Source organism: Podarcis liolepis (genome assembly GCF_965112155.1).
Source record: "Podarcis liolepis genome assembly, chromosome: 4".
NCBI lineage: Eukaryota > Metazoa > Chordata > Lepidosauria > Squamata > Lacertidae > Podarcis > Podarcis liolepis.
The window spans coordinates 97,424,974-97,451,650 of record NC_139558.1 but is presented as its reverse complement, the minus strand read 5'-3'; the positions used below and the strand labels follow the sequence as shown (position 1 = coordinate 97,451,650).

Here is a 26,677-nt window from a genome sequence, read left to right as displayed (position 1 = left end):
CCTATACCCGCAGCTCTCAAGGCGGTTCACAGAATAAACGTGTGCATATAACGTGCACAGTTTTAGCCTTCTCCCTGGCATGCTGATTTTCTGTGTGCAGGGATTTGGCATTTGCGCAGAGGGACATTGAAGTGCTGCGATCCCCTGTCTGCCTCGCCGAGACCCTAGGCTTGCCACCTCTCCAGGGTTTGTGTGTGCTAATGTGCATGCGCACAGTTTGGGCAGTGTTCACCTCCCATTGGTGTCTGTTCATTTAAAGCATTTCTACGCTTGCTCTTCAGCCAAAAAGGCTCCCAGAGCAGCTTGGATACAATCAAAACAAAGCCGTCGCACCCCACAGGCTTGCAGTCTAAAAAGCACAACACACAAGGGGAAAGGGACAGGGCGGGAGGAGAAGAATCAAAACTCAGGCACCACTTTCTGAACAGCGGCTCATACAATGGCTGAGCTCTGATTCTCAGCTCACGGTATCGGTTCCTCTCGCTGATGCCTCTGCTGTCTTCCTTTCCCTCCCCCCCCCCCTTTGAACCAGGAACTCAGGCGACCTACACTCGTCCGACAGTCAGCCCGTCCATTGGGACACGCATGACTGGCACGCCGGGCGCCGCCACTTACGTCAAAACCACCAGCGGCAGCATCATCACGGTCGTCCCCAAATCGCTTGCCACGCTGGGAGGCAAGATAATCAGCAGCAATATCGTTTCTGGTAGGTAGACCTGTGTCTCGAAAAACGCAGGGACCAGATGGGTCAGTTGGAGTCAGTGGAGCTTTGGCCGGGTTGTCTGTGTGTTGCTGCTGTATGTTTGAACAGTGGGCTCCAACAGTAGGCTGCAAGAAGGAATTATAATTATTGATGAATTTATATTTATATGCTGCCCTGTGCCCGCAGGTCTAAGGGCAGTTCACAAGGTAAAATTACAGTATAAAAATACAAAATACACAATCAAAATAGAAACAGAAACAGCTGAATAAACCACACACACTTCAACACATAATATAGATATAGATATATAGATATAGATAGATAGTCCCAGGGTGGAAAGATAGAGAAATTCCAGGGAAAGTATCTGTTAGGAAATGGGACTTGTCACTGGTCAGAAACTAGACTTAAATCCTAGACTCAAATTTGATGAGGGAAGTCACAATGTTACAGATAAGGACTTATTAAAATTTTTTGCCGTCGGCACGCTTGACAATAGCTAGAAGGTGGAAAGATTTAGGAGGCAACTTGCTGTCTGAATAGTACCAACAATTGCATTGAGGGGAAAACTGACACAATAGGTGAAGTACAAGGAACAGTTTAAGAATGACAAAGAAAAGCTGCAAACCACGTTTATTAAATACATAACACAAAAGGAATGTAACTGGCCACCGCAGCAAGTGACCTGCTCTGAAATATGATTGTTTACAGTGTCGTCTTTGTTTACAAAGAAGGAGAATTCCGGTCATAAGTAAAGAAGAGCAAATGTATCACAGTACGACAGAGACTTAACCAATGCTCTTGACTATATATTACTCGTACATTTATGATGATATACGCTGTCTTGTTTTTGTCGCAAAACGAAATAAATTTTTAAAAAATGGAAATAGAGGAAGCCTTTCCCTGCTTCCCGTGCAATGCAGCAATAAGTCTTTGCAGTAACGGCAGTCGCTGGCGTGCACATGGAAACTCAATTTTTCTTCGTAGTCAAAAAGACAAATGAATGCTGATCTGTAACAGTGGCATATTTGTAGTCTGTTTGTATTTTAATTCAAACACCCCCTCCCCTGGAAGCTGGCAATGTTCCGAGCAAATACCACTGCGTGTAGACCAAGCTGTTGTATTTTCGCTTTTTTTTGAAAGGTAACTCCTTGATGAAGACCTATTTCCAACAAAAAGGTACTCAAAACTTGCAATGCTCTAGAAACCTTTGCATGATTCCCCAGCCCCAGCCCAGCCCCCTCCATGAGGTATCACAGTACCCCTCACCCTGTGACTTTGCTGGTGTTTTACCGATGAGAAGCTGCAAAGCCACATGAGATGACACGGTCTCCTGTTTTTAACTGAGATCTGGTCTGGCAGGTAAAAAACAGCTTTGCCAGTCAGTTTTTTCCAGTTGGACCTGACCTGATATGAGGTTGTGCCCCTGGCCTAGCAAACTGTCCCCTTCCCAGGGTCCCTGTGCCCTCTGGTGCATGGTCTGGAAGCCCCTGTAGCTACAGCTCCCCAGTGACTGCTGGCCAGCTTAGCTCCCTCCATTGCATTGAGTGGAGAAGTGGTTATGGGTCTCCCTGCCTGGAATTGGGGGGGGGGGGCGTCATTGGTGTTTTTTTGTACTTGGTGCCCCCTAAATGGTGCTTGGATGAGGCCGTTTTAAATTGTAATGCCATGGGGGAACCACAGCAGTAATGGGGCAAGCACTGCTGCTTCTAACCGAACCTCCTTTCTGTTTCCCCTCCCGCTCGGGCAACCAAGGAACTACGACCAAAATCACAACCATCCCCGTGACGTCCAAGCCCAACGTGATAGTCGTGCAGAAGACGACGGGGAAAGGAACCACCATCCAAGGGCTTCCGGGCAAAAACGTGGTCACGACGTTGCTAAATGCGGGGGTGAGAGAGAGGAAATGTGATTATTGCTATTTCATCATCGTCATCAATACCCACTGCCTTACGGGAGATGCCTTTGAGAGAAGAAAAGGCTAAAGAGTAGACCCTCCTTCCGGCAGCTCCTGCAGCCAAGCTGGTGCCAAATGTATTACTCGGATGGTCCAGCTTACGTTTTGTGTATAGTTTGCTCTCCACTAAGCATGCAGTAGGGATGCGGGTGGCGCTGTGGGTTAAACCACAGAGCCTAGGACTTGCCGATCAGAAGGTCGGCGGTTCGAATCCCCGCGACAGGGTGAGCTCCCGTTGCCCGGTCCCTGCTCCTGCCAACCTAGCAGTTCGAAAGCACATCAAAGTGCAAGTAGATAAATAGGTACCGCTCCGGCGGGAAGGAAAACGGCGTTTCCGTGCGCTGCTCTGGTTCGCCAGAAGCGGCTTAGTCATGCTGGCCACATGACCCGGAAGCTGTACGCCGGCTCCCTCAGCCAGTAAAGCGAGATGAGCACCGCAACCCCAGAGTCGGCCACGACTGGACCTAATGTTCAGGGGTCCCTTTACCTTTAAGCATGCAGTTACAGGGCTTTTAACCCTTTGCATTGCATAGGGCGAAATTGCTTGGTCCCGTGCAGGTGGAGTATGAGAGCAAGTGAGTTAAGTCACGTGATGCGTGTGATTTTTTTTAATTTTCTGGCCCAGCCTCACCGAGGTAAACCTGCAAGTTTTGTCCTCAGGGAGAGAAAACGATCCAAGCGATGCCAGCTGGAGCGAAGCCAGCCATCATCACTGCCACCAGGCCCATTACCAAAATGATCGTCACGCAGCCAAAAGGGATCGGGTCTGCCGTCCAGCCAGCTACCAAAATCATCCCGACCAAAATTGTTTATGGGCAGCAGGGTAAAACGCAGGTAAGCTTAAGAAGTTTGGGCGGCGGGGTGGGGGTGGGGCAAACCTGTTTCACCACCAGCATAAAAATAGCCTTTTAACTCTCTGCCTTGCTTTAGCGAGCAAGGCCTTCTCTGCGCACTGGGTCTGGGTTGTGGCCACTAGATCTCGTGAGAGCGTCCCTTGGGTTCTGGAGCCAGCGTATGGAGAGAGTCTTGCTTCCCCAGTAAGGTGGAGACCTAAACATCTCTTTTTCGCCCAGTTTAAGTTGCAGGATATCAGCCAGCATCCTTCAACTGCATATGTTTGAAATCATATTGTGTGCAACAAGTAATCATCATCATCATTTTTAATTTGCATACCGTCTTTCTATCTTACAATACTCAAGGCGGTTTACAAGCTGAAGAAACAAAAAATGTGCATCTTATAACAATCTAATGTAATACAAAAATGTGATAATAAAACATAACTTTAAAATAAGCAGCCTACTTCAAAAAAGTAACATTTAACAAGAAGAAGAAGAAGAAGAGTTTGGATTTGATATCCCGCCTTTCACTCCCCTTCGGGAGTCTCAAAGCGGCTAACATTCTCCTTTCCCTTCCTCCCCCACAACAAACACTCTGTGAGGTGAGTGGGGCTGAGAGACTTCAGAGAAGTGTGACTGGCCCAAGGTCACCCAGCAGCTGCATGTGGAGGAGCGGAGACGCGAACCCGGTTCCCCAGATTACGTGACTACTGTTCTTAACCACTACACCACACTGGCTCTCTGTTTAGAATAGTATAAAATAATATCAGCATATAAAAGTTAAACAGAAATTCACCCTTAACAGTTACGATAAATAATTTCTAAACTATAATCAATAAAACAACGGCAAGGCGCAGTGCATAAAATAATACAACAGAAACTGAGAAGCAGAGACTAGTCCATGCATTTTGCAACCTCCAGTTTTCCAGGACACAATTGCATTTTGAAGTTTGAGGCTTTGACTTGACTGTGGGTCTGGGGTTGTAGTTCAGCTGTGCATTGACTGTATTTATATTCTTCCACTTCGATTGCTGAGTGCACAATCGGGAGAGATAAAGGGTGATGGAGAGCACTTCCCCCCTCCCACAAAAGAAGCCTTTCCAAAGAAAAGCCTGAAAAAACGAAAGCCGAATCTTTAGTGGAATTAAACATATGCCTCTGTTTCTGTGGGAAGAACTGGGTCTGGGTCTTGTCCCACCCAGTTCCGGCATGTGGGCCCCAAGAACTTTGCATGGGGATAACCTTGCCCTTGGTGTGAACAAATGTGCACCCCTGCTGTAAACTGTCCCCCTTCTTTTCAGGTCCTTATCAAGCCAAAGCCAGTGACCTTCCAGGCAACGGTTGTGAGTGAGCAGACAAGGCAACTGGTCACTGAAACCCTTCAGCAGGCTTCCCGGGTGGTGGAGGCGGGGAACGCTTTGCTGCCAGAGGTGAAAGAGGAGCCCCAGGCGTACACAGACAGCAGCTCCTCTTCAACAGAATCCTCACAGGGTTCCCAAGGTTAAACCTGCATAGATCTCCTAGCGTAATGCGGCTTGGGTTGGTTTTTATATTTTCCCGGAGGTTGCGTCCCCACGTTTTGGGGACTTCCGAGCTGAGACTAAATGATCCTAGTGGTTCCTTTGCAACTCAAAACGATTCTGTGGTTCAGGCTTTGGGAACAGATTGGCCTTGGCTGGGCCTCATGAGCTCGGCTTCTGAGCTCTGCATCCCCAACTGTTCTGCGTTCTCATAAGATGTCCTTTGAACATATGTTGTTAGTGTGCATCTGTCCGTGGAGTTAGAATCATGAAATCCTACGGCTTGGACAGTTCCCGTTGGTGGCCAGCCCCTTAGTCCCAGTTACCACGTTTCCTTAATCATAGCATGCAAGCACAGTGGCCTTAAAAGGACATGCAGCTCCATGCACACCCACGACAGAGCCCGTGCACCTGCTAATGCAATGGTACTTGGTTGCCTCCTGTTTCCGTCTTCGCCTGTGATCATTTTTGTAAGAGAACATGGCCTCCTAGATTGATGGTCAACAGGGAGCAGCAAAGTGCAAATTGGAGGAGGTGGGAGGAACAGCAGCTTTGACATCCCTGAAGTTATATGAAATTCGTTTGGAAGAGTTAGCATCCAAGAAGCTCCCAAGCTGTAAGATGGGCCTGCAGCTTAGCTAGGGTAAAGATCAAAAGCAATTCATTAGAGATGCCCCCGTTCTCTAAGTGCTGTCCAGACTGCAGAGAGAATAATTGGATGCACTCTTCCCGCCTTGGATCAAATCTATTCTTCCAAGTGCCATAAGAAAGCTGCAGGGATAGCGCAGGATAGTGCTCACCATGGAAATGATCTCTTTCAGCTTCTGCCTTCTGGAAGAAGGTACAGGGTTATAAAGACTAGGACTAGCCGCCTGAGAAACAATTTCTATCCAAATGTGGTTTTGGTTTTAAATGCAGTGTAAGGAGTATATGGGAGTATATTGTATTTAAAAATGGGGTATCAGAGTTTTTAGGGGGCTAACCAGGTTGGGATAGCAGGCCTGTTGGTTTTTGAATGTCTGCTGTAGATTTTTTCAATTTTGTTGTTCTATATGGGACAATGACAATCAAGATTATTGTATCGTATCGATAGAGATAATTTTTTCATCCAGTGAAGCTGAACGTTGGAAGATTCAGGGCAGATAAAATAATAGAACACACAGTGGTGGCCACCACCTTTGATGGCTTTAAAAGAGGATTAGACAGATTCATGGAGGAGAGGGCTGTCGATGGCTATGAGCCGCAGTGAGCATGCTCTGCCTCCACTGTTGGAGCCAGCAGTGCGTCCGAATACCAGTTGCTGGAAAATGCAGGAGTGGAGGCGGCAATTATGCTCGAATCCTGCTTGCAGGTTTCCCACAGGCATCTATTCAGCTGTTGCGAGAACCACTGGCTCTCCTTACGATCTTATGTTCCTTTGTGTCTCAGATTCCCAGCCTGTCGTTCACGTCATTGCCTCCCGAAGCCAGGATTGGTCAGAACACGAGATTGCTGTGGACTCCAGCCCTACCATAATCTACCAGGACGTCTCCAGTGAATCCCAGTCGGCCACTTCGACAATTAAAGCGCTGTTGGAGCTCCAGCAAACAACAGGTGGGCGCTCTTGATCCCGGAGCGTCTGTGGCTCCCTTGCGTCAACTAGCCTGCGTTTTTATTTCAGTGGCAGAAAAGGCTTTGGTCCTGTCTAGGTGTGCTGCTCACCCCCTTTGCCTAGAGAGCCGGTGTGGCGTGGTGGTTAGATTGTCTGACTGGATTCTGAGGGACCAGGGTTCAAATCCCCACTCGGCCATGCAGCTCTCTCAGTGACCTTGGGAAAGTCGCTACCTCTCATCCTAACCTACCCCAAAGGGTTGTTGTGGGGATTAAATGAGGAGAGCAAGAACCATGTACAGACAACTCCCCATTTACCCGGGGGTTATGCACTGAGGCACCGCATGTTTAAGTGAAATTGCGTATATTTGGAACATCGTTGAAAAAGCCTGCAAGCAACATATTCGCTCCCTCCAAACCTCCTTGCTCAAGCTCCAACTCTCCACAGCCTCAAGTGTCGGTGCAAAGGCTCCTGGGATTGCCTTTGCAAAGGCTTATGGGATTACTAGACGCCGTTTTCGCACAACTTTTGCCCTTTTTGTGCTCTTTTAGGCCCGCTTTGCCCCTTTCGTGCCCCTTTGCAGCAATGCACGTGTGTGCAGTTGCGCATGAAAATGGGGGGTTGCCTGTACATCTCCTTGAACTACAAAGTGGCAAAGATATGCAATAAATAAATAAATAAAAATTTGGGCATGCGTCATTGGGGGGGCTTGTGCGCTTAGTCTTGAGACCGAAACAAAAAGCAACAACAGTGTTCTCTGTTCCTTTTTTTTCTCCTTTATGCCGGAGCAGTGAAGGAGAAATTGGAATCCAAGCCAAGGCAGCCAACGATTGATCTGAGCCAAATGGCCGTTCCCATCCAGATGACCCAAGAGAAGCGACATTCTCCAGAAAGCCCCTCTATCGCCGTGGTGGAGTCAGAACTGGTTGCAGAATACATCACCACTGGTGAGTCACGTAGGAGACATGCGAGGGGGAGAAGGTCCTGGTGGGACTTCAAAATATATATATATTGCAAGCAGGATGCGGAAAACTTCACAGACTTTTGGGACCTCCCAACGACCAGTTCATTGAGCATCCATCCTGATTTAGAAGTTGTGCTATCCCTTGCTTTCCTCTGCATTCCCATCACTTTCCTTACCGCAAAAAAACCAACCTCTTGGGGAAGCGGGTTTGATGCAGTAGAGCTCTGAATGAATGAGCAGGGCAGAGAGAATAGATCAGGCACCCCCAAACTCAGGCCTCCAGATGTTTTGGGACTACAGTTCCCATCACCCGTGACCACTGGTCCTGTTAGCTACGGATCATGGGAGTTGTAGTCCCAACACATCTGGAGGGCCGAGTTTGGGGGTGCCTGAAGTAGATTGTCACTGAAGAGTACATGATTAGCATGGAACTTGCTGCCACAGGTTGTGGTTGTGGCACTTGGTTTGGAGGGGGGATTAGAGAAATCCTTGGAGGAAGAGAAGTCGCACCAATTGCTAGTAGCCATGATAGCTAAATGGAACTTCCATGTTTAGAGGCAACCTGCCTGAGGTGGCGCTGTGGGTTAAACCGCAGAGCCTATGACTTGCCGATCAGAAGGTCGGCGGTTTGAATCCCCACGACAGAGTGAGCTCCCGTTGCTCGGTCCCTGCTCCTGCCAATCCAGCAGTTTGAAAGCACGTCAAGTGCAAGTAGATAAATAGGTACCGCTCCGGCGGGAAGGTAAACGGCGTTTCCGTGCGCTGTTCTGGTTCACCAGAAGTGGCTTAGTCATACAGCCACCTGACCCAGAAGCTGTACGCCGGCTCCCTCGGCCAGTAGAGCAAGATGAGCGCCACAACCCCAGAGTTGGTAACGACTGGACCTAATGGTCAGGGGTCCCTTTACCTTTACCTTTTTACCTGGGGACAAACAGTGGAAAGAGGACTGTTGCTTTAATGCCCTGCTTGTGGGCTGGTTATCCACTTTGGGGCAGAGAATGAAGGTCTTCCTAGGCCTTGTGGTCTGAGCAGCAGGGCTGCTGTTAAATTCTTACTTTTGAGCGCTGACAGATCTTGGGAAGAAGAAAGTACCAACTCTGGGAATTGGCCAGAGAGAATAGTTGGGGCGTCATTTGTACTACGGCTCCATCTTGGAGCCTGCAGCTGAACCACGTTCAGGAATTAGTGGAGCTTCTGAGTAAATGCAGAGTGCCTCTCTCACTACCCACACTTGGTCCCCTCCAAGAAAAACGGGGACAACCAACTCCCAACTCCAGGATTTGGAAGTACTGTGAAGGCCTCTCCATTTCCTATCCCTTCTTCATGCCTAGCAGATCCTGTTTTTGCCTGGCTTTATGGATTGTATTTGGGAAGCAGGCAGTCTCCAAGGTGTGTATCTGGGAAGATTGTATGTGGCTGCTTTTCTCAGCTGCTGTTTGCCTCCCGTCTTGCCCACTCTCCCTCTCACACACACCCCGGCCCAAATAATGGAGCCTGTGGAATAGCTTGCCACAGATTCTTGTCAAACAGAACCATAGAATTTTAGAGTTGGGTGGGAGCCAAAGCGTCCTTGAGCCCGACCCCCTGCAATGCAGAGCATTTGATGTCTGCCTCCCTAACGCTCGAAAATTTCCTTGGTGGCTTTATAGCCTACCCTTCCTCTCCACTTCATGGCTTGACTCCTGCAGAACGTGCGCTGAAGCTAGCATTGGGTGTTAGATTAGATGTAGGTTAGTCTTCGTTCTGATCTAGCCGGCACTCTGGTTGCGTTTGTGGAACATTTTGCAACATGCTGGTTAGAGCACTCGCTCTGCATGCAGAAGGTCCCAGGTTCAAGCCCCAGCGTCTACAGGTAGGGCTGGGGAAGACGCCTGTCCTGGACAGATCACGATAAATAGTTGGCTTTGCTTTAGAGCAAGCGCTGGCTGGAGATGAGCAGAGCAAATCGCCTCTTCTCGTATCTCTAACATCTTTGTCTATCTGCAGACTCAGGAAGACAGCACTGTATTCCTTCACATTCGGAAGAATACCTCCAAAGCCACATAGGTTAGATGTTTTATTTCTAAAAGACATTAAAAAAATTTATAGACTGTTCTGGAGGCCCTTGGAGTGACCTTATACAGCATGGAAGTGCTGGTGTGCGTCAGCATTGGGATTCGTTATTTTATCTGGATCAGTACATTTCCAATTTATTTTATTTTTTACACTGGAAAGCTTTGCCCAAGTGCTTATAGATTAGCAGTTTGAAGTCTCCAGTTGATTGTATTGGCTGTTGGTTATGACAGCTGCTACTGTCAACCATGGGCACTTTGTTTTAGCCTTTCTGTGGTAGCAGAGAGAACTAGAACGTTGCCGTGACTACTTGTTCCTCTGCACCATTGCAAAAAGTGAAGAAAAGCCTGGCAAGGAGTGGGCAAGCATGTGACTGATGGCTCTAGGGCAGCGGTTCTCAACCTGTGGGTCCCCAGATGTTGTTGAACTACAACTCCCATCACCCCAGCTAGCAAGGCCAGAGCTCAGGGATGATGGGAGTTGTAGTCCAACAACATCTGGGGACCCACAGGTTGAGAAAGGCTGCTCTAGGGTCTGGAAGGAGGCTTTCTGTGGGTGACTGTAGCAGTTGTCAGAATTGACAGCTTCAATAGTCATATGGAGGCTTCTGACCACATAGAGGCTTGTTCACAAGGCATCTATGTAAACTATGTAACTGGGGAAGAGGCGTGGAGATGGTTTGGATCTTAGCCTGGGCAAATTCCTAGGTAACTGTTGCTGGATTTTAATGAGCCTATTGATTTCCCACACTTCCTTTGAAGATTTAGGACTTTTTTTTCCTCTCTCAGTGGAGTGTGCTGTGCCAACAAATTACTCGTTAGTTTTTTGTTTTTTTTAAAGCATAACATTTCTGGGCCTTTGCCTACTCACAATGATTAACCAGGATTCCTTGTGAGTTTCTTGGTGTACAGAATTTTCTGCGAGGGCAGAGTTATTGAAAGCAATTACTCAAGAGGGAGTTTCACTTGTGCCATTGCTGTGATACAGAAGGTGATAGAAAAGACCCAAAACATGGCACCTTTAACCAGGACGAGTCCACAGGGTTCCTGGCAGGCGTCCGGTTGGCCACTGTGAGAACAAGATGCTCAGCTAGTTGGACCTTTGACCTGACCCAGCTGCCAGGCTTTTCTTAACATTGTGTTATCCACATGTGTGTATTTGCACAGGGTGTTAAGAATGTGGTTTTGTTCCTAACCCTTACTAGTGCGTAGGCTTTTGGAAGACACCTTGTGTGTTCACTTGAACTGCAAAGGACGGGGAAACGAGACATTCTGACGGGGACTCGGTTTTCCTGAGCCTTCAGAAGCCTCCACCTGTTTGGGGGATAGCTGTGGAAAACCAGCTTGCAACCTTTCTGTCATAGAATCATAGAATCATAGAATCATAGAGTTGGAAGAGACCACAAGGGCCATCGAGTCCAACCCCCTGCCAAGCAGGAAACACCATCAGAGCACTCCTGACATATGGTTGTCAAGCCTCTACTTAAAGACCTCCAAAGTAGGAGACTCCACCACACTCCTTGGCAGCAAATTCCACTGTCAAACAGCTCTTACTGTCAGGAAGTTCTTCCTAATGTTTAGGTGGAATCTTCTTTCTTGTAGTTTGGATCCATTGCTCCGTGTCCGCTTCTCTGGAGCAGCAGAAAACAACATTTCTCCCTCCTCTATGTGACATCCTTTTATATATTTGAACATGGCTATCATATCACCCCTTAACCTCCTCTTCTCCAGGCTAAACATGCCCAGCTCCCTTAGCCGTTCCTCATAAGGCATCGTTTCCAGGCCTTTGACCATCATTTTGGTTGCCCTCCTCTGGACACGGTCCAGTTTGTCAGTGTCCTTCTTGAATTGTGGTGCCCAAGCTCCACTGTGACTCAAAAGACGCAGCAGGAGGAGACTTGGAATCCCAGGGCAGGGAGCAGATTTGGCCCCATTCCACCCACCCTTTGCTTTTCTCCGTAGGAATGAACAAATGGCCAAGAACAATTGGCCATAAGAACATAAGAAGAGCCTGCTGGATCAGGCCAATGACCCAAGTAGTGCCGCACTCTGCTCTTACAGTGGCCAACCAGATGCTCGTTATGGGAAACGCGCAAGCAGGATTCAAACGCAAGTGCCCCCCCTCCCCTTCTGTGGTTTCCAGCAGCTGGCATTTAGAAGCATCCCTGCCTCCTAGCCGTGGTGGCAGAGCAATAACCATCATGGCTAGTAGCTGTCGACAACCTTCTTTTCTATTTATAGTGGGTGAAGTTAAAGCTCTGCAGGTGGAGTCAACAATACATTAAGGGCAGTCTCTGCTCTTTCCCCCGGAAACTTGCTGACGGAGATCCCGTGTGTGTGTGTCTATGCACGTAGGAGAAAGGTGCAGGCTGGGATCCTTGCAGTGTACAACCCCACTCCGTGCTGTACCCTTTGGCCTTCTTGAGCAAGATTTGGAACATGGTGGCTGCTTAGATGCGGTGCTCTCTGTTCCTTCCCGCCCCACCCACCCCTCCCAGATCTACACCGTCACTTTAGGTGACATTCCCCACCTGCCTGTAGCTGTACATCAGCCTCCACCAGCCCTAGGGCTGTGGGGAGTTGTAGTTCAAAGCACTTAGAGGCAAAGGCCGGTATCCACGCCCAGCATGTAAGACTAGCACTGCTGCTGAACACACATACTTTAAATCTCACCAATTTTTCCATGGCTTCATGAAAATTCCAGTGGAGCAGGCAGCTTTGTGACACACCCTGAGAGGCTACCGTTGACCTTTTTCTTCCTTCCTTCCTTCCTGTCCTTCCTTCCCTTTCTCACTTCCAGTTAGCCACCGGTCCCAGCCTCACCAGCAGTCCTCCCAGCCCCAGCGGACTCTGCTGCAGCACGTGGCCCAGTCCCAGACAGCAACGCAAACGTCGGTCGTCGTGAAATCCATCCCAGCCTCCTCCACGGGCGCCATCACCCACATCATGCAGCAGGTCGGTAACCGTCTCTCCAACGCAGCCTTTTTTCGCTCCAGGGAGGTTCTGGTGATTGGGCCTCCGGTATCTAGCTGTGTTTCCCCTCTTGAGGTGGTGATGCTAGAGATTTGGAAACTCCCTCCCCGGAGAAGCTAATACAGTGGTACCTTGGTTCTCAAACGCCTTGGTACTCAAACAACTTGGAATCCAAACACTGCAGACCCAGATGTAAGTGTACTGGTTTGCAAACTTTTTTTTGGGAAGCGGAACATGCTCCGTTTTGAGTGTAATTCTTCCGATTTGAGTGCCACACTTCTGTTTTGAGTGTTACCCTGAGGTTTCTCTGGTTTTGCTATTTATTTTGCATTTTTCTGGCTCTTTTTGTTTTGTTTTTGTGACTATGTGGAACTCAGTTCAGCTACTGATTGATTGATCGTGTAACTGGAGTACATTGTTCATTGCTTTCATTTTATGGGTCAATGGTCTCGTTAGATCGTAAAATTCATGTTAAATTGCTGTTTTAGGGGTTGTTTTTAAAAGTCTGGAATGGATTAATCCGTTTTGCATTACTTTCTATGGGAAAGCGTGCCTTGGTTTTGGAACGCTTTGGTTTTGGAACGGACTTCCGGAACGGATTAAGTTTGAGAACGAAGTTACCACTGTAATAATATTAATAATACCCCGTATATACACAGTTAAATGACCACAGATTGTTCAATCAGCCGAAACTTTAGGAGAAAATGAATTTTTTTCCCCTGGCACCTGGGGATATGTAAGGGTGGCACCAGGCAGGCATACCTGGGGAGGGCATTGCACAAACAGGGATCCAGCTCAGATAAGATCCATTCTCGTGTTGCCTCCCTCCAGACCTCTCATGGAGGAGGCACGTGAAGAAGGACCTCAGTGTCAGGAGTTCAGCCTACACTCAAGTTGGACCCTGGCAGAGACACATGCACGACTGGCATGTTCCCTCCCTCCTGGTTGATCGTTCAGGAGCTTCAAAAGCCTTTTTCTGCCCGAACATCACAGTGGCCGATGCCAACAGACACCGGCACACTTAGGGATCCGCAGAGTCTTCACAGCTTTGCATAACAGGCCTCAACAACTCAGCATTTTGGCTAATCTACTTTATTTACACATAAACACAGGAGGGAGCACTGCAATATGGCTCCCTCTCTCTCTAGCATCAGGCAGCAAAGAGAAAAAAGACAATAGTCCCACTTTACAGAACACAGTAACACAAACATCCTGTCTCCGTCACTTCCCACTCTGTGGAGTCAAAACATACACCGTCATGTGAAAGACAACAATCCCATGACTGCAATCACGGGGCAGGAATTCTAACACTCAGATCATGATTGCAGGGTCCAGGCTGGTTCATATGGGGAGTGGTATCCCGTATGAATACATTGAACGCTGACGTCTTTTTGCTCCCTCTCCTTTGTGTGCATCAAGGCCCTGAGCAGCCACACGGCCTTCACCAAGCACAGCGAGCAGCTGGGGACAGAGGAAGGGGAGGTAGAGGAGATGGACACCTTGGACCCCCAGACGGGCCTCTTCTACCGCTCGGCGCTGGTGCAGGCGCAGAAGCAGCAGAAACTGAGCCAGCCGCCCCAGCTGGAGCAGACACAGCTTCAGGTCAAGACCCTCCAGTGCTTCCAGGCCAAACAGAAGCAGACCATCCACCTCCAGGCAGAACAGCTCCCCCACAAGCTGCCCCAGATGCCCCAGCTCTCCATCCGGCACCAGAAGCTCGCCCCGCTGCCGCAGGAGCTGGCTCAGCCCAAGCTGGATGCCCCGCAGGCGGCGGCGGCGGCGGCACCTCCTCCTCCCCACCACCCCATAGCCCGCGAGAGGCAGCTGCCCACCTTGGTGGCCCAGCCCCAGCAGACGGTGGTCCAGGTCCTGGCCGTCAAGACCACCCAGCAGCTGCCTAAGCTGCAGCAGGCGCCCACCGCCCAAAAGATCTACGTCCAGCCCCAGCCACCCCAGGGACAGATGCAGCTCTCCGCCCCTCCTGAGAAGCAGCCGGCGAGCCAGGTAAAGGATTCGGGGCACTGGGGGTGCTGTGAGGGGTTGAGGGGGGGGGAATTCCACCTGCCTTGAGGGCCCCATGGAAGCTGCCATGTTGAACAGTGAAAAAAAGACAGTCACGGAACCAAGAAATGACACAAAACAAAAGAAATTACCGCGAAAATCCCTGGAACGAGAAGTACCGTATTTTTCGCTCTATAAGTCGCACCAGCCCACAAGACGCACCTAGTTTTTGGAGGAGGAAAACAAGAAAAAAAATATTCTGAATCTCAGAAGCCAGAACAGCAAGAGGGATCGCTGCGCAGTGAAAGCAGCAATCCCTCTTGCTGTTCTGGCTTCTGGGATAGCTGCGCAGCCTGCATTCGCTCCATAAGACGCACACATATTTCCCCTTACTTTTTAGGAGGGAAAAGGTGAGTCTTATAGAGCAAAAAATACGGTAATCGACTATCGAATAACAAAAAATCCAAAAATAAACTAGAATTAAACAAAGACTTTACGAGATGCCGGCTACAAAACTCGTTTCACTGAACTAGTCCGTTTCCTCAGAAGGAAATAAAGAAATTATAAGATTTTAAGTGGGATCAAACAAGAGCAGGTCTGAAAATGCTTCCTCGAGTTTACAGAAAAGGTATGAAAACCTCAGTGACAAGTTTTAAACATAGCCCTGTTTAAGAGAATCCAGTAGTAGTGATAAGAAATTGAGGTTTTAAAGTTTCAAACAAACTCAAAAAACAGGGCAGAAATGCAAAAAAGTTTTAAACATGAACCTTATTTAAGAGAACCAAGCAGTAGTAATAAGAAATTGAGTTTGTTTCTTTATTTCCTTCTGAGGAAACTGATTAGTTCAGTGAAACGAGTTTTGTAGCCGGCTTCTCATAAAGTCTTTGTTTAATTCTAGTTTATTTTTTATTTTTGTTATTCTATAGTCGATTACTTCTCGTTTCAGGGATTTTCACAGTAATTTCTTTTGTGTAATGCCGTGTTGAACAGAGCAGCCACCGTCTCCTCCTGCCGATGGACGCCACTTGGTAGCACTCGTATGATTTGCCTGTGAGGAGGTTGAGGCTTTGGCAAGGACAGAGCTAAGGGGGGAGAGAATCAGTGGCAAATATATAGGGCCTTGGAGGCTTTCCGTGCTTGTGCTCCTGTACCCAAGCACCCTTCCCTCTGCTCTTACAATTTTTATTACAATACAGTTGCATCTTTTGCAGGGGGTTGGGTCCAAGGGTTCCAACTAAACCCCAAAACCGCCTGAACTCAGACCCTTAGAGCCGTCTCATGTCTGGCAACGTGGGGCGGGTGGGAGACAGAGAATGTGCCCAGCACTGTCAGAGCCCACGCCTTTCAAGCAAGTCTTGCCCTCCAAGCAAAGCAGAAAGGCTAAATGCTCTTTTCGTTCCATGCAAACCCAGGGCAAAAAGAGCTTTTAACCTCTCCGCCTTGCTTCAGATATCCGCCATCTTCAAATACAGTGGTACCTCGCAAGACGAATGCCTCGCAAGACAAAAAACTCGCTAGACGAAAGGGTTTTTTGAGCTGCTTCGCAAGACGATTTTCCCTATGGGCTTGCTTCGCAAGACGGAAACGTCTTGCAAGTTTGTTTCCTTTTTCTTAACACCGTTAATACAGTCGCGACTTGACGTCGACGAGCAACTCATAGAATGCGGTGTGGTAGCCTTTTTTGAGGTTTCTAAAGACTTTGGTGATTTTTGAAGCTTTTTCAAAACTTTCCCGACACCGTGCTTCGCAAGATGAAAAAAATCGCAAGACGACAAAACTCGCGGAACGAATTAATTTCGTCTTGCGAGGCACCACTGTAGCTAAAGGGTTGTCACATGGAAGAGAGAACCAGCTTGTTTTCTCCTGCCCTGGATGGTAGGACTCGAACCAGTGGCTTCATGTTACAAGAATGGAGATTCCGACTAAACATCAGAAAGAATTGCTCTAACAGTTAGAGATGTCAGTGGAATGGTCTCTCTTGGGAGGTTGTGGACTCTCCTTGGAGGTTTTAAAGCAAAGGTTAGATGGCCAGCTGCCATGGATGCTTTAGCTGAGATTCCTGCATTGCAGGGAGTTGGACTAGATGACCCTAGTCCAACTCTTTGATTCTATGTTTGGGGGGCAAGGCCTATTCGGTGTGCCCACTCTGGAATGCTGGTGATGATGATGATAATGATAATAATAATAATAATCATAGAATCATAGAATCATAGAGTTGGAAGAGACCACAAGGGCCATCGAGTCCAACCCCCTGCCAAGCAGGAAACACCATCAGAGCACTCCTGACATATGGTTGTCAAGCCTCTGCTTAAAGACCCCCAAAGAAGGAGACTCCACCACACTCCTTGGCAGCAAATCCCACTGTCGAACAGCTCTTACTGTCAGGAAGTTCTTCCTAATGTTTAGGTGGAATCTTCTTTCTTGTAGTTTGGATCCATTGCTCCGTGTCCGCTTCTCTGGAGCAGCAGAAAACAACCTTTCTCCCTCCTCTATGTGACATCCTTTTATATATTTGAACATGGCTATCATATCACCCCTTAACCTCCTCTTCTCCAGGCTAAACATGCCCAGCTCCCTTAGCCGTTCCTCATAAGGCATCGTTTCCAGGCCTTTGACCATTTTGGTTGCCCTCCTCTGGACACGTTCCAGTTTGTCAGTGTCCTTCTTGAATTGTGGTGCCCAGAACTGGACACAGTACTCCAGGTGAGGTCTGACCAGAGCAGAATACAGTGGCACTATTACTTCCCTTGATCTAGATGCTATACTCCTATTGATGAGGCCCAGAATTGCATTGGCTTTTTTAGCTGCCGCGTCACACTGTTGGCTCATGTCAAGTTTGTGGTCAACCAAGACTCCTAGATCCTTTTCACATGTACTGCTCTCAAGCCAGGTGTCACCCATCTTGTATTTGTGCCTCTCATTTTTTTTGCCCAAGTGCAATACTATTAATAATAATAATAATAATAATAATAATAATAATAATAATAATAATTTATTTATATCCCACCCTCCCCAGCCGAAGCTGGGCTCAGAGCGGCTAACAACAATAAAAGTAACACAGCAATGCTTATGTGAGATCTTGCCGGGTCTCAGATAGCTTTACGGGACATTGAGAGCCTCCCATAATCCGTGCTCCAAGAGGGTTTTGCCCTCCCTCCACCTCAATAGCAAGGCGGAAAGCTTCACATCCCTTTCTGTGCCAGGGAAGCCCAAAAGAACTTTTAAATGCTCCACCTTGCTTGGATTTAAGTTGCACGGTTTCAACCAGCCTGGCTTCAGTGGTAGAAATTGTGCAGGTTAAATGCACATAACTTGTGATCGTTCTGTATGTACAATGACTTCTCTCCTCCAAGGAGCACAAGGTAGATATCTTGGTTCTCCTTGTCCCCATTTTATCCTCGCTACAGTCCTGTGAGGTAGCATAGGAAGAACATTATTATTATTATTATTATTATTATTATTATTATTATTATTATTATATTTTTTTATACCCCGCCCTCCCCAGCCAAGGCCGGGCTCAGGGCGGCTAATAAGCAATAATAAAAACAAATTGAATGAATACAACTTAAAAACAAAATTGAAATACAACATTAAAATATGGAAACCTCATCGCAGGAGGAGAAAGGAAAAGAAAGAAGAAAGAGGGGGAGGGAATCAAATTGGCTCCAAGCCAAAGGCCAGGTGGAACAACTCTGTGTTACACGCCCTGCGGAAAGAAATCAGACCCCGCAGGGCCCTGGTCTCTTGAGACAGATCGTTCCACCAGGCTGGAGCCAGTGTTGAAAAGGCCCTGGCTCTGGTTGAAGCTAAACTAAACTTCCTTAGGGCCCGGGACCTCTAGGGTGTTGCTATTTATGGACCTTGAGGCTCTCCATGGGGCATACCGGGAGAGGCGGTCCCGTAGGTACGAGGGTCCTAGGCCGTGAAGGGCTTTAAAGGTCAAAACCAGCACCTTGAACCTGACCCTGTACTCTACCGGGAGCCAGTGCAGCTGGAAAAGCACTGGGTGAATATGCTCCCATGGCAAGGACCCCGTGAGGAGCCTCGCTGCAGCATTCTGCACCCGCTGGAGTTTCTGGGACAGCTTCAAGGGCAGCCCCGCGTAGAGTGAATTATAGTAGTCAAGCCTGGAGGTGACCGTTGCATGGTTCACTGTGGCCGGGGCGGGAAAGGTAAGGGACCAACATAGAAAGCTGTCTCATATGCAGTCAGACCGTGAGTCTCCCTAGCTCAGCATTATCTACCCTGACTGACAGAGGCTCTCCGTGGTTTCAGAGGTCTCTCTCAGCCCTACCTGGGAATGCTGCTTGGGATTTAAATTGGGAGCTTTGGCATGCAAGGCAGCTGATCTGAGCTGTGACCCTTAGGCTGAGGGAGTGTCTGGCTCCAGGGTCACCCATTTAACTTAATAGTTGCGCGGTGATTAAGCTCACGTTTAAGCTATACTGTGCCAGGAGTGTATTTTTTAAAAGTCAGAGCTGGGTGCAAGGAAGGAGCGACCCCTCTTTGTGCTAGGAAGAGAAGCCCCACCAGGCTTGTGATTCCTGTTAGTTTCAGACGCTTTCTAAATACAGATCTTTTGCAACTGCCATTGCATGGACCGATTTCCTGATTTTATTTCATTTTCACTTTTGTTTTGTTCTTCTTTTTAGGTATAAAGTTATTGATTTCTGTCCCCGTAATACCTTTTTTTGTTAATTTCTGTGGAGCGTAAAGACGAAGGCCCGGCGGCACTCTAAGGACCTCCATTGTACGTCTTCCTTTGTCGTTTTACATCACCCTCAGCTTAGTAAAAACTGCTTTCTTTGAGAAGAGCAAACCTCCTTTTCCTTGGGGAAGGGTGCAAAACCACGAAAAAATGAATCAGCAGACAAAAACGTGTATCGATTGCCATAGACGCTTAGGGGCAAAAAGTCACTCCTCTCTTTTAAAAACTGGCTCTCTGAGCCTTTTGAGGTGGGGGCAAGGGTGGAATTGAGCAGGGAAATGCTTTGGGGGGTGTAAATCCCAAAGGAATACGGGACTGCTGGTTGTAGATGCCTAAGCAAGGCACCTCGCAGTCTGAACGCCTCTCCTGCCTCTTAACTTATTATCCCCCTTACGTTGCTATGGATTATTCTGTCTCACAGCACTTTGACTTTCAAAATCACGCCCCCGTTGCTGGTGTTTATTACTGTCATTTAGTCAAAATAAAAAAATTCCTTCCAGTAGCACCTTAAAGACCAACTAAGTTAGTTCTTGGTATGAGCTTTCGTGTGCATGCACACTTCTTCAGATACACACGAAAGCTCATACCAAGAACTAACTTAGTTGGTCTTTAAGGTGCTACTGGAAGGAATTTTTTTATTTTGACTATGGCAGACCAACACGGCTACCTATCTACTACTGCCATTTAGGTTTAAGTAGCGCCATCCGTCCCGCCAGCCTGCCTGTAACGCGCATAAACCCCCTTTTAATTCCCAGGTGCACCAGCCCATCATAACCCAAGGATCCTCTGTTACAAAGATAACCTTTGAAGGCCACCAGCCGCCCACCGTCTCCAAGGTGACCAGCATCAGTGCGGTACCCAAGCTGGCGCCGCCTCTTCCGAACCTCTTTCCCGCCCAGGTGTCTGCAAAGACAGCGGTGGCGGACATTTTGAAAATGTCCATGATGGAAGCCCAGATCGACACCAGCGCGGACCGCGTGGCGGCGGACCCACCAAACAGCAAGGCCTCCCCCGCCGCCGGCGGGCCGCCCGGCGAAGCAGAATCGGTGCCCGCCTCGGTGCTGAGAGTGGCCACGGTCGGGATGGCAGCGTCGGTCCTCCAGCAGCCCAAGCGCCTGGACTCTGCCTCGAGCCCCCCTGCCGTCAGGCTGCCCTTGCCAGAGAGGAAGCAGGGCACCCCGGCTGCCGGCAACCACTTCATTCGCATCCAGAACATCGCCCCAAAGAAAGTGGAGGAGATTCCTGCGGAGATCTTGATCCAGGTAAACTGGGGGGAGATAAAAGAGAAGTTTAAGGAACCGCAGAAAGAGGAGGAAGGAAGTCACATTTTAAAATGTCAGAATGATTGTAAAATCAGTGAAATGTATGCAGTGGTACCTCGGGTTACATACGCTTTGGGTTGCACACGCTTCAGGTTACAGACTCCGCTAACCCAGAAATAGTACCTTGGGTTAAGAACTTTGCTTCAGGATAAGAAAAGAAATTGTGCAGCGGCAGCGTGAGGCCCCATTAGCTAAAGTGGTGCTTCAGGTTAAGAACAGTTTCATGTTAAGAACGGACCTCCGGAACGAATTAAGTACTTAAACCGTGGTATCACTTTACAGTGGTACCTCAGGTTACAAACTCTGCTAACCTGGAAGAGTTATCTCAAGTTGAGAACTTTGCCCCAGGAAGAGAACGGAAATCGCGTGCCAGCGGCAGTAAAGGGCCCCATTAGCGAAATCACACCTCTAGTTAAGAACAGTTTCAGGTTAAGAACAGACCTCCGGAACGAATTAAGTTCATAACTAGAGGTACCACTGTGTATCTGAGAAGTATAATTTTTTTAAAAAAATTAAAAAAAGAAAGCTGTCACAAAAAGTGCCTTTAAGCTCTCTTCGCCTTGCTCCCCTTTAGCTTTGCTATGTTTTTATTTTTTATTAGGTTTTTTTTTACAGAAGTATGTGTAATGTCTCGTATTTTTTCCATGTAACATTTTTACAAATCAGTTTCATTTGTTGAGACATTAGGAAGAAAAGGGGTGGAGGGGGGAAAGATGGGGGGGCGATGTTTCTATTTTGCTTAATGTATGTAGGGTTTGGTGTCAGCGTTCTCGCAGGTTCTCTGCTGTTCACTTGTGTTTCTTTGGTGGTGAGAGAGGTTGGGGTTGGCCTAGGGTGTGGCTGTTCATTTGTGGTTGGCTGTGGTGGTCTTTGTTTTCATGTGTGAGTGGGGTGGGTGGGTGTTTTGGATCAGGTTAGCCATATTGATTTTTATGCTGTTGGTGGAGGATTGACATTGTCTTGTTGGGCTGTGTATGTGATAAAGGGGAGCCATAAAGGCGTCTTCTTCAGTTTGTCCCTGTGCCAGTTTCAGTTTACTGGCTAATTTTTCTAGTAGGGCTGTTTCCCATACTATTTGGTACCATTGGTCCATGCTTACTCCTGACAGGTCTCTCCAGTGTCTGGTTATGGTGTTTCTGGCTGCTGAAAGTAGGTGGGTTATGAGTTCTTTGTGGTGTAAATGGGCATTGTTGTCTTGGAAGATATTTAGTAGGGCCAATTCTGGGGTGATGTCTAATACTTGCTTAGTTATTTTACATATTTCTCATATGGCTGTTAATGCACAGTTTCCCTCCTCCTCTTCCAGACGATCCCTCAGTTTTCCGTGGCCTGCCATTCCACCTCCAACGTGGTTGTGGAGCCCAGCGGCCTCCTTGAGCTCAACAACTTCACCAGCCAGCGCCTCGACGAGGAGGAGACCGCGATGGAACAGGACCTCGACAGCGGCAACGAGGACGGGACCGAGCCCAGCCCAATGCAGAGCTCCGAACACTCGTAGCGTGCCTGGGATGCTGGCGTGCACTTTAAAAGGATGACGGTCCCTGGAAGGCGAAGCAAAGACTCGGCTGCTGGTGTCGAAGACTCCCTTGTAGTATTCTCCAGAAGCACTTTTGGGGGGGGCTCGCCAAGCATCGGGGTGCTGGCGGAGAACAGCAGTGGTCGCGAAACGATTTCGGAGGTAGACGGTGTTGCCGCGCCGGTTTTGCCGTACGACAGTGGGAATGTATTTTTTTTCCAAGCAAAGAAGACAAACACGCGGCGGTTTTTATTTCTTAAAGGCGTCACCGAAGTTTTTGTTTGCTACGACATTCTGGACCGGCTGATAAAAACGTTCTTGGTTGAAAACAGGCAACAGCGCTCTCCGTTTGTAGTTGAATGAAACTCCCATCACAAGATGTTTGTCTTTTTTTTTTTTTTAAACGTAGCATGCCTAGGTCCTTTGGTGCTGGGAAAGCACTTAAGAAACTTTGTCTGGTGTGTGTTGTGGCTTCCCTGCACTGATGTGCCATTTTATTTTCGAATAAGCTTATGAAGATCGGCCGCTTCTAAACACAAAGCAGTATTGTCCAGGAACACTCAGGATCACAGGGAAAACATGCTTCGAGGAGATCCTCTTACTGGATCAGACACCAAGAAATCACATTTCTTCCAGGCGTAGATGAAATCGTCCCACATTTAAAGTTATTTTTATTTATTCAAAATAGGAAAACCTGAAGAGAGAATTCCAGCTTCACGCTCCTTGGTCCTGTTAAACAGGCCCAGCAACCTCAATACTTTCTTTTCTTTTTTGTAAAGAGAAACGGTTTGATCTTTAAGCTGCAGGGTGGGAGAAATACGTCTCAAAAACAGAACAAAGGGCATTGATAATCCGAGAGAGGAACTGTGTTGTGGGTTGTGACATCCAGACATTTCTTTTGGTCTTATGTGCTTTTTTTCTTTTTTAAAAAAGAGGAAATTTAATTATGACTGTTAAGAGACTTTACAAAGAAAACACACCTTAAACACTTTACAAAGAAAACACACCTTAAAATTACTGACCTTCTGTTGTTTCTGAGATGATCCTTTTCCAAGCCTTACCATTTTTGTTTGCACAACGAATAATACAATTTTTTTAAAGGTGTGTGTGTTGCGTCGACTGAATCAACTGTAGTAAAAAGTAAGAAACGGTCTGTACAACTAAGTAATGAAGACGTTGCTTTTTTAAAAAAGGGGGGGAGAAAGAAAGAACTGTATATAGGAACTGGTTTTTTAACGTGACTTTTTTCTTTTTTGTATAGATTTCATTATAAATAAGCATTTTTGATGTATCCTGTATATACATATCAGTTGAACTGCCCTGGTTTTTTTTTTTTTTGGTGCTGAAATACTACTTCAAGTAGATATTCTCTGAAGGCTCTAATACAACTTGTGTCAAATATTTTCTAAATGGTGATTTTAGTGTTTTGTAATTAAATGGCCGCTTGAGAGAACACTCCGGAAAGTGAAGTATGATAACCGAAAACGCTCTGTTGTCCATTTAAGCATCTTGTATCTGTGTGTATTGCTTGGCTCTCCCCACTAGGTGGCACTGTTGACCATTCGTTGTTGACATCACTATAAAAAGTCAACAACGCTCTCCCCTATTGCGATAATCCTCCTTATTGCTCTAGGACAGGTGAGGAACACAGAGGGAGAGGGCTGCTAATGTCTATTAGGCAGGATAGCTACGTTCTGCATCCACATCCGCTGGAAACCACAGGAGGGGAGAGGGCTCGGGTTCGAATCGTGATTGCGACTTTCCCCCCAGTCATCTGGTTGGCCGCTGTGAGAACAGGATTCTGGAACAGAAAGGCCATTCGCCTGATCCTGCAGGGGTCTTCTCATGTTCTTATGCAGGGACCAGAAAACTTTTTCAGCAGGGGGCCAGTCCACTGTCCCTCAGACCTTGTGGGGGGCCGGACTATATTTTGGGAGGGAAATGAACAAATTCCTATGCCCCACAAATAACCCAGAGGTGCATTTTAAATAAAAGCACACATTCTACTAATGAAAAAACACACTGATTGCCAGACCATCCGCAGGCTGGATTGAGAAGGCGATTGGGCTGGATCTGGCCCCCGGGCCTTAGTTTGCCTACCCATGTTCTTATGAAAGATAGATTGGCCAGCTCTCCTTATGAGTCTGGTTGTGCTTCTTTCAATAAGAAACCGCGGCTTCTCCTTCGGATGCTGTTGAGGCTTCCCCTAAAACCCACGAAGGCTCTGAACACCCACACATGCACATACCGCTCACTGCCCCCTTGGTCATGAGAGCAGCTACCTTTGTTCTCCCCCTGAAAGTACGTAGAGATGAAAGAGGACGTTGGAAGAGTGTGACCCTCCTTCCCACTTCCTCTTTCAGCTCTGTTCACTTCAAGGCTCATATCGGTTCTTCCGGATTCAACTTCTGCGGAGATCCCTCGGAAAAGCGAAGCCCGTGCACCTACCCAGCGTGATCTCTTGGGGGAGGGTGGCCGATCGGGCAGGGTTGGGGGGACAGACTCTGAAACCCCAAATTGGCCCATAAGCCTAAAAAGGATGGCAACCCAATGTAAAGAACTAGAGGACAGATTGGGCTGGAGAGGGACTGATGAGATAAGAGCAAAGTGAAAGCTGCGAAATGTACGGGCAGGGAAAGGTTATTGGTGAAAGGAAACAGAGATGTGATGGACCTTTTCAAACAGGAGGCTAGTTCAGTCTAGGGACGCAGTTGGCGCTGTGGTCTAAACCACAGAGCCTAGGGCTTGCCGATCAGAAGGTTGGCGGTTTGAATCCCTGCGACCGGGTGAGCTCCCGTTGCCCGGTCCCTGCTCCTGCCAACCTAGCAGTTCAAAAGCACGCGAGTGCAAGTAGATAAATAGGTACCGCTCCGGCGGGAAGGTAAGCGGCGTTTCCGTGCGCTGCTCTGGTTTGCCAGAGGCGGCTTAGTCATGCTGGCTACATGACCCGGAAGCTGTACGCTGGCTCTCTTGGCCAATAAAGTGAGATGAGCACCGCAACCCCAGAGTCATCTGCGACTGGACCTAATGGTCAGGGGTCCCTTTACCTTTAGTTCAGTCTAAAGTGTAGATTAGTTGATTCCACAATGCAGGACCTGGTGTCCTCAAGCAGAAGCCAGGGCCCCACTGTCTTGGTAAAACCCACTGCTGATGCTTGCATCTCCTCCTGATCCCTTCTCCCAAGTCAGTCTCGAACACCCCCTTTCTCACAGTGCCCCACTCCTCAGTACAGTGGTGCCCCGCAAGACGAATGCCTCGGAAGACGAAAAACTCGTTAGACGAAAGGGTTTTTCGGTTTTGCGTTGCTTCACTAGACGAATTTCCCTATGGGCTTGCTTCGCAAGATGAAAACCTCTTGCGCTTTTTAAAAAAAGCCGTTTGAAGAGGCGCAGTTGCGACGGACCGTGCTTCGCAAGACGAAAAACATCGCAAGACGAAAAGACTCGCGGAACGAATTCTTTTCGTCTTGCAAGGCACCACTGTATCTGGCCTTTATTTCTCAGTGCCCAGCCAATCCCCTGACAGCAGATTTTATGTATTCTGTATTCTGCTAATACATCATCACCAGCTTCATTATTTTGGTACTGTGTTTGTTGTGGCCACCTTATCCTAAAATAACACGATCATGCTGGTATTAGGTACTTTTTGTTGAGACTGAAATTCCTTCATTGTCCTACAGGGTGTGCCAAAGACACTCCAGTCTTCCTACCTCCGTTTAAATCAGTGTCTTCTCTCAACATCACCCACGCTGTTCACCGCAGGGCCCCTCGCGATGAGTGGGTTGGGTGGACTTTTGTCTTCTGTTTCTCCTCCGGTTGCAGCCTTTCTCAGGAAACCGGAATCGGCATAGCCAAAAGCAAAACAAAAACCCCTCCACTCTTGCAACGACTAAACCCGAGTTGTGTAGGCAGGTTTGGAAAGAAGAGGCGTCTTCGTAAGGAAGAACAGCCGCCTTATCTGCTGGCTGCAAAACAGCGTCTATTTCATTTTTAAAAGGCTGGCTCGGAAATCACTTAGCACTTCGCCTTGCATGCAGTTATGAGAAGTTCATTTGCGCCCTGTGTGGACGCAGTTCCATAAGCTGTACAGTGGTACCTCGGGTTACAGATGCTTCAGGTTACAGACTCCGCTAACCCAGAAATAGTGCTTCAGGTTAAGAACTTTGCTTCAGGATGAGAACAGAAATCGTGCTCCGGCTGCGCGGCGGCAGCAGGATGCCCCATTAGCTAAAGTGGTGCTTCAGGTTAAGAACAGTTTCAGGTTAAGTACAGACCTCCGGAACGAATTAAGTACTTAACCCGAGGTACCACTGTAATTGTTTTCTGCTGCTGAGTGTTCAATAGGTCTGCAGGAGTCTCCAACCTTTCTCGGGCCTGGGAGCTGTGGTACGTTTGGAAATTTAAAACTGTCGCGGGCATCACAGAATAACCGTTTTACAGAAGAGGAAACGGTGACTATCACAATCTTCCCCACCCCACAAAGAGGCAGTGGAGTCTGGCCCATAGTGTGGCACAGCCTTGCCAAATTAAGTCTCTCTT

The 26,677-nt window shown here is 47.9% G+C and overlaps 1 protein-coding gene across 13 annotated transcripts in view; it reads left to right on the top strand.

The window, feature by feature from the left end:
- EMSY (EMSY transcriptional repressor, BRCA2 interacting) overlaps nt 1-23,738 on the top strand; it is a 45,846-nt gene extending 22,108 nt beyond the window's left edge. For 3 of the 13 annotated variants that reach the window (XM_083499232.1, XM_083499229.1, XM_083499231.1), the window contains 13 exons: nt 533-706; nt 1,844-1,879; nt 2,456-2,592; nt 3,318-3,491; nt 4,795-4,993; nt 6,442-6,606; nt 7,396-7,551; nt 9,555-9,614; nt 11,582-11,728; nt 12,420-12,574; nt 14,012-14,596; nt 20,057-20,563; nt 21,930-23,738. In XM_083499232.1, coding sequence (XP_083355358.1) covers nt 533-706; nt 1,844-1,879; nt 2,456-2,592; nt 3,318-3,491; nt 4,795-4,993; nt 6,442-6,606; nt 7,396-7,551; nt 9,555-9,614; nt 11,582-11,728; nt 12,420-12,574; nt 14,012-14,596; nt 20,057-20,563; nt 21,930-22,121 — 2,687 coding nt within the window. In that variant the 3' untranslated portion in view covers nt 22,122-23,738. Of the gene's footprint in view, nt 1-532; nt 707-1,843; nt 1,880-2,455; nt 2,593-3,317; nt 3,492-4,794; nt 4,994-6,441; nt 6,607-7,395; nt 7,552-9,554; nt 9,615-11,581; nt 11,729-12,419; nt 12,575-14,011; nt 14,597-19,245; nt 19,344-20,056; nt 20,564-21,929 lie in introns of all 13 variants that reach the window. The other 10 variants (XM_083499237.1, XM_083499236.1, XM_083499238.1 and 7 more) reach the window with 5 other exon arrangements.
- The last annotated feature ends 2,939 nt before the right edge of the window (nt 23,739-26,677 follow it).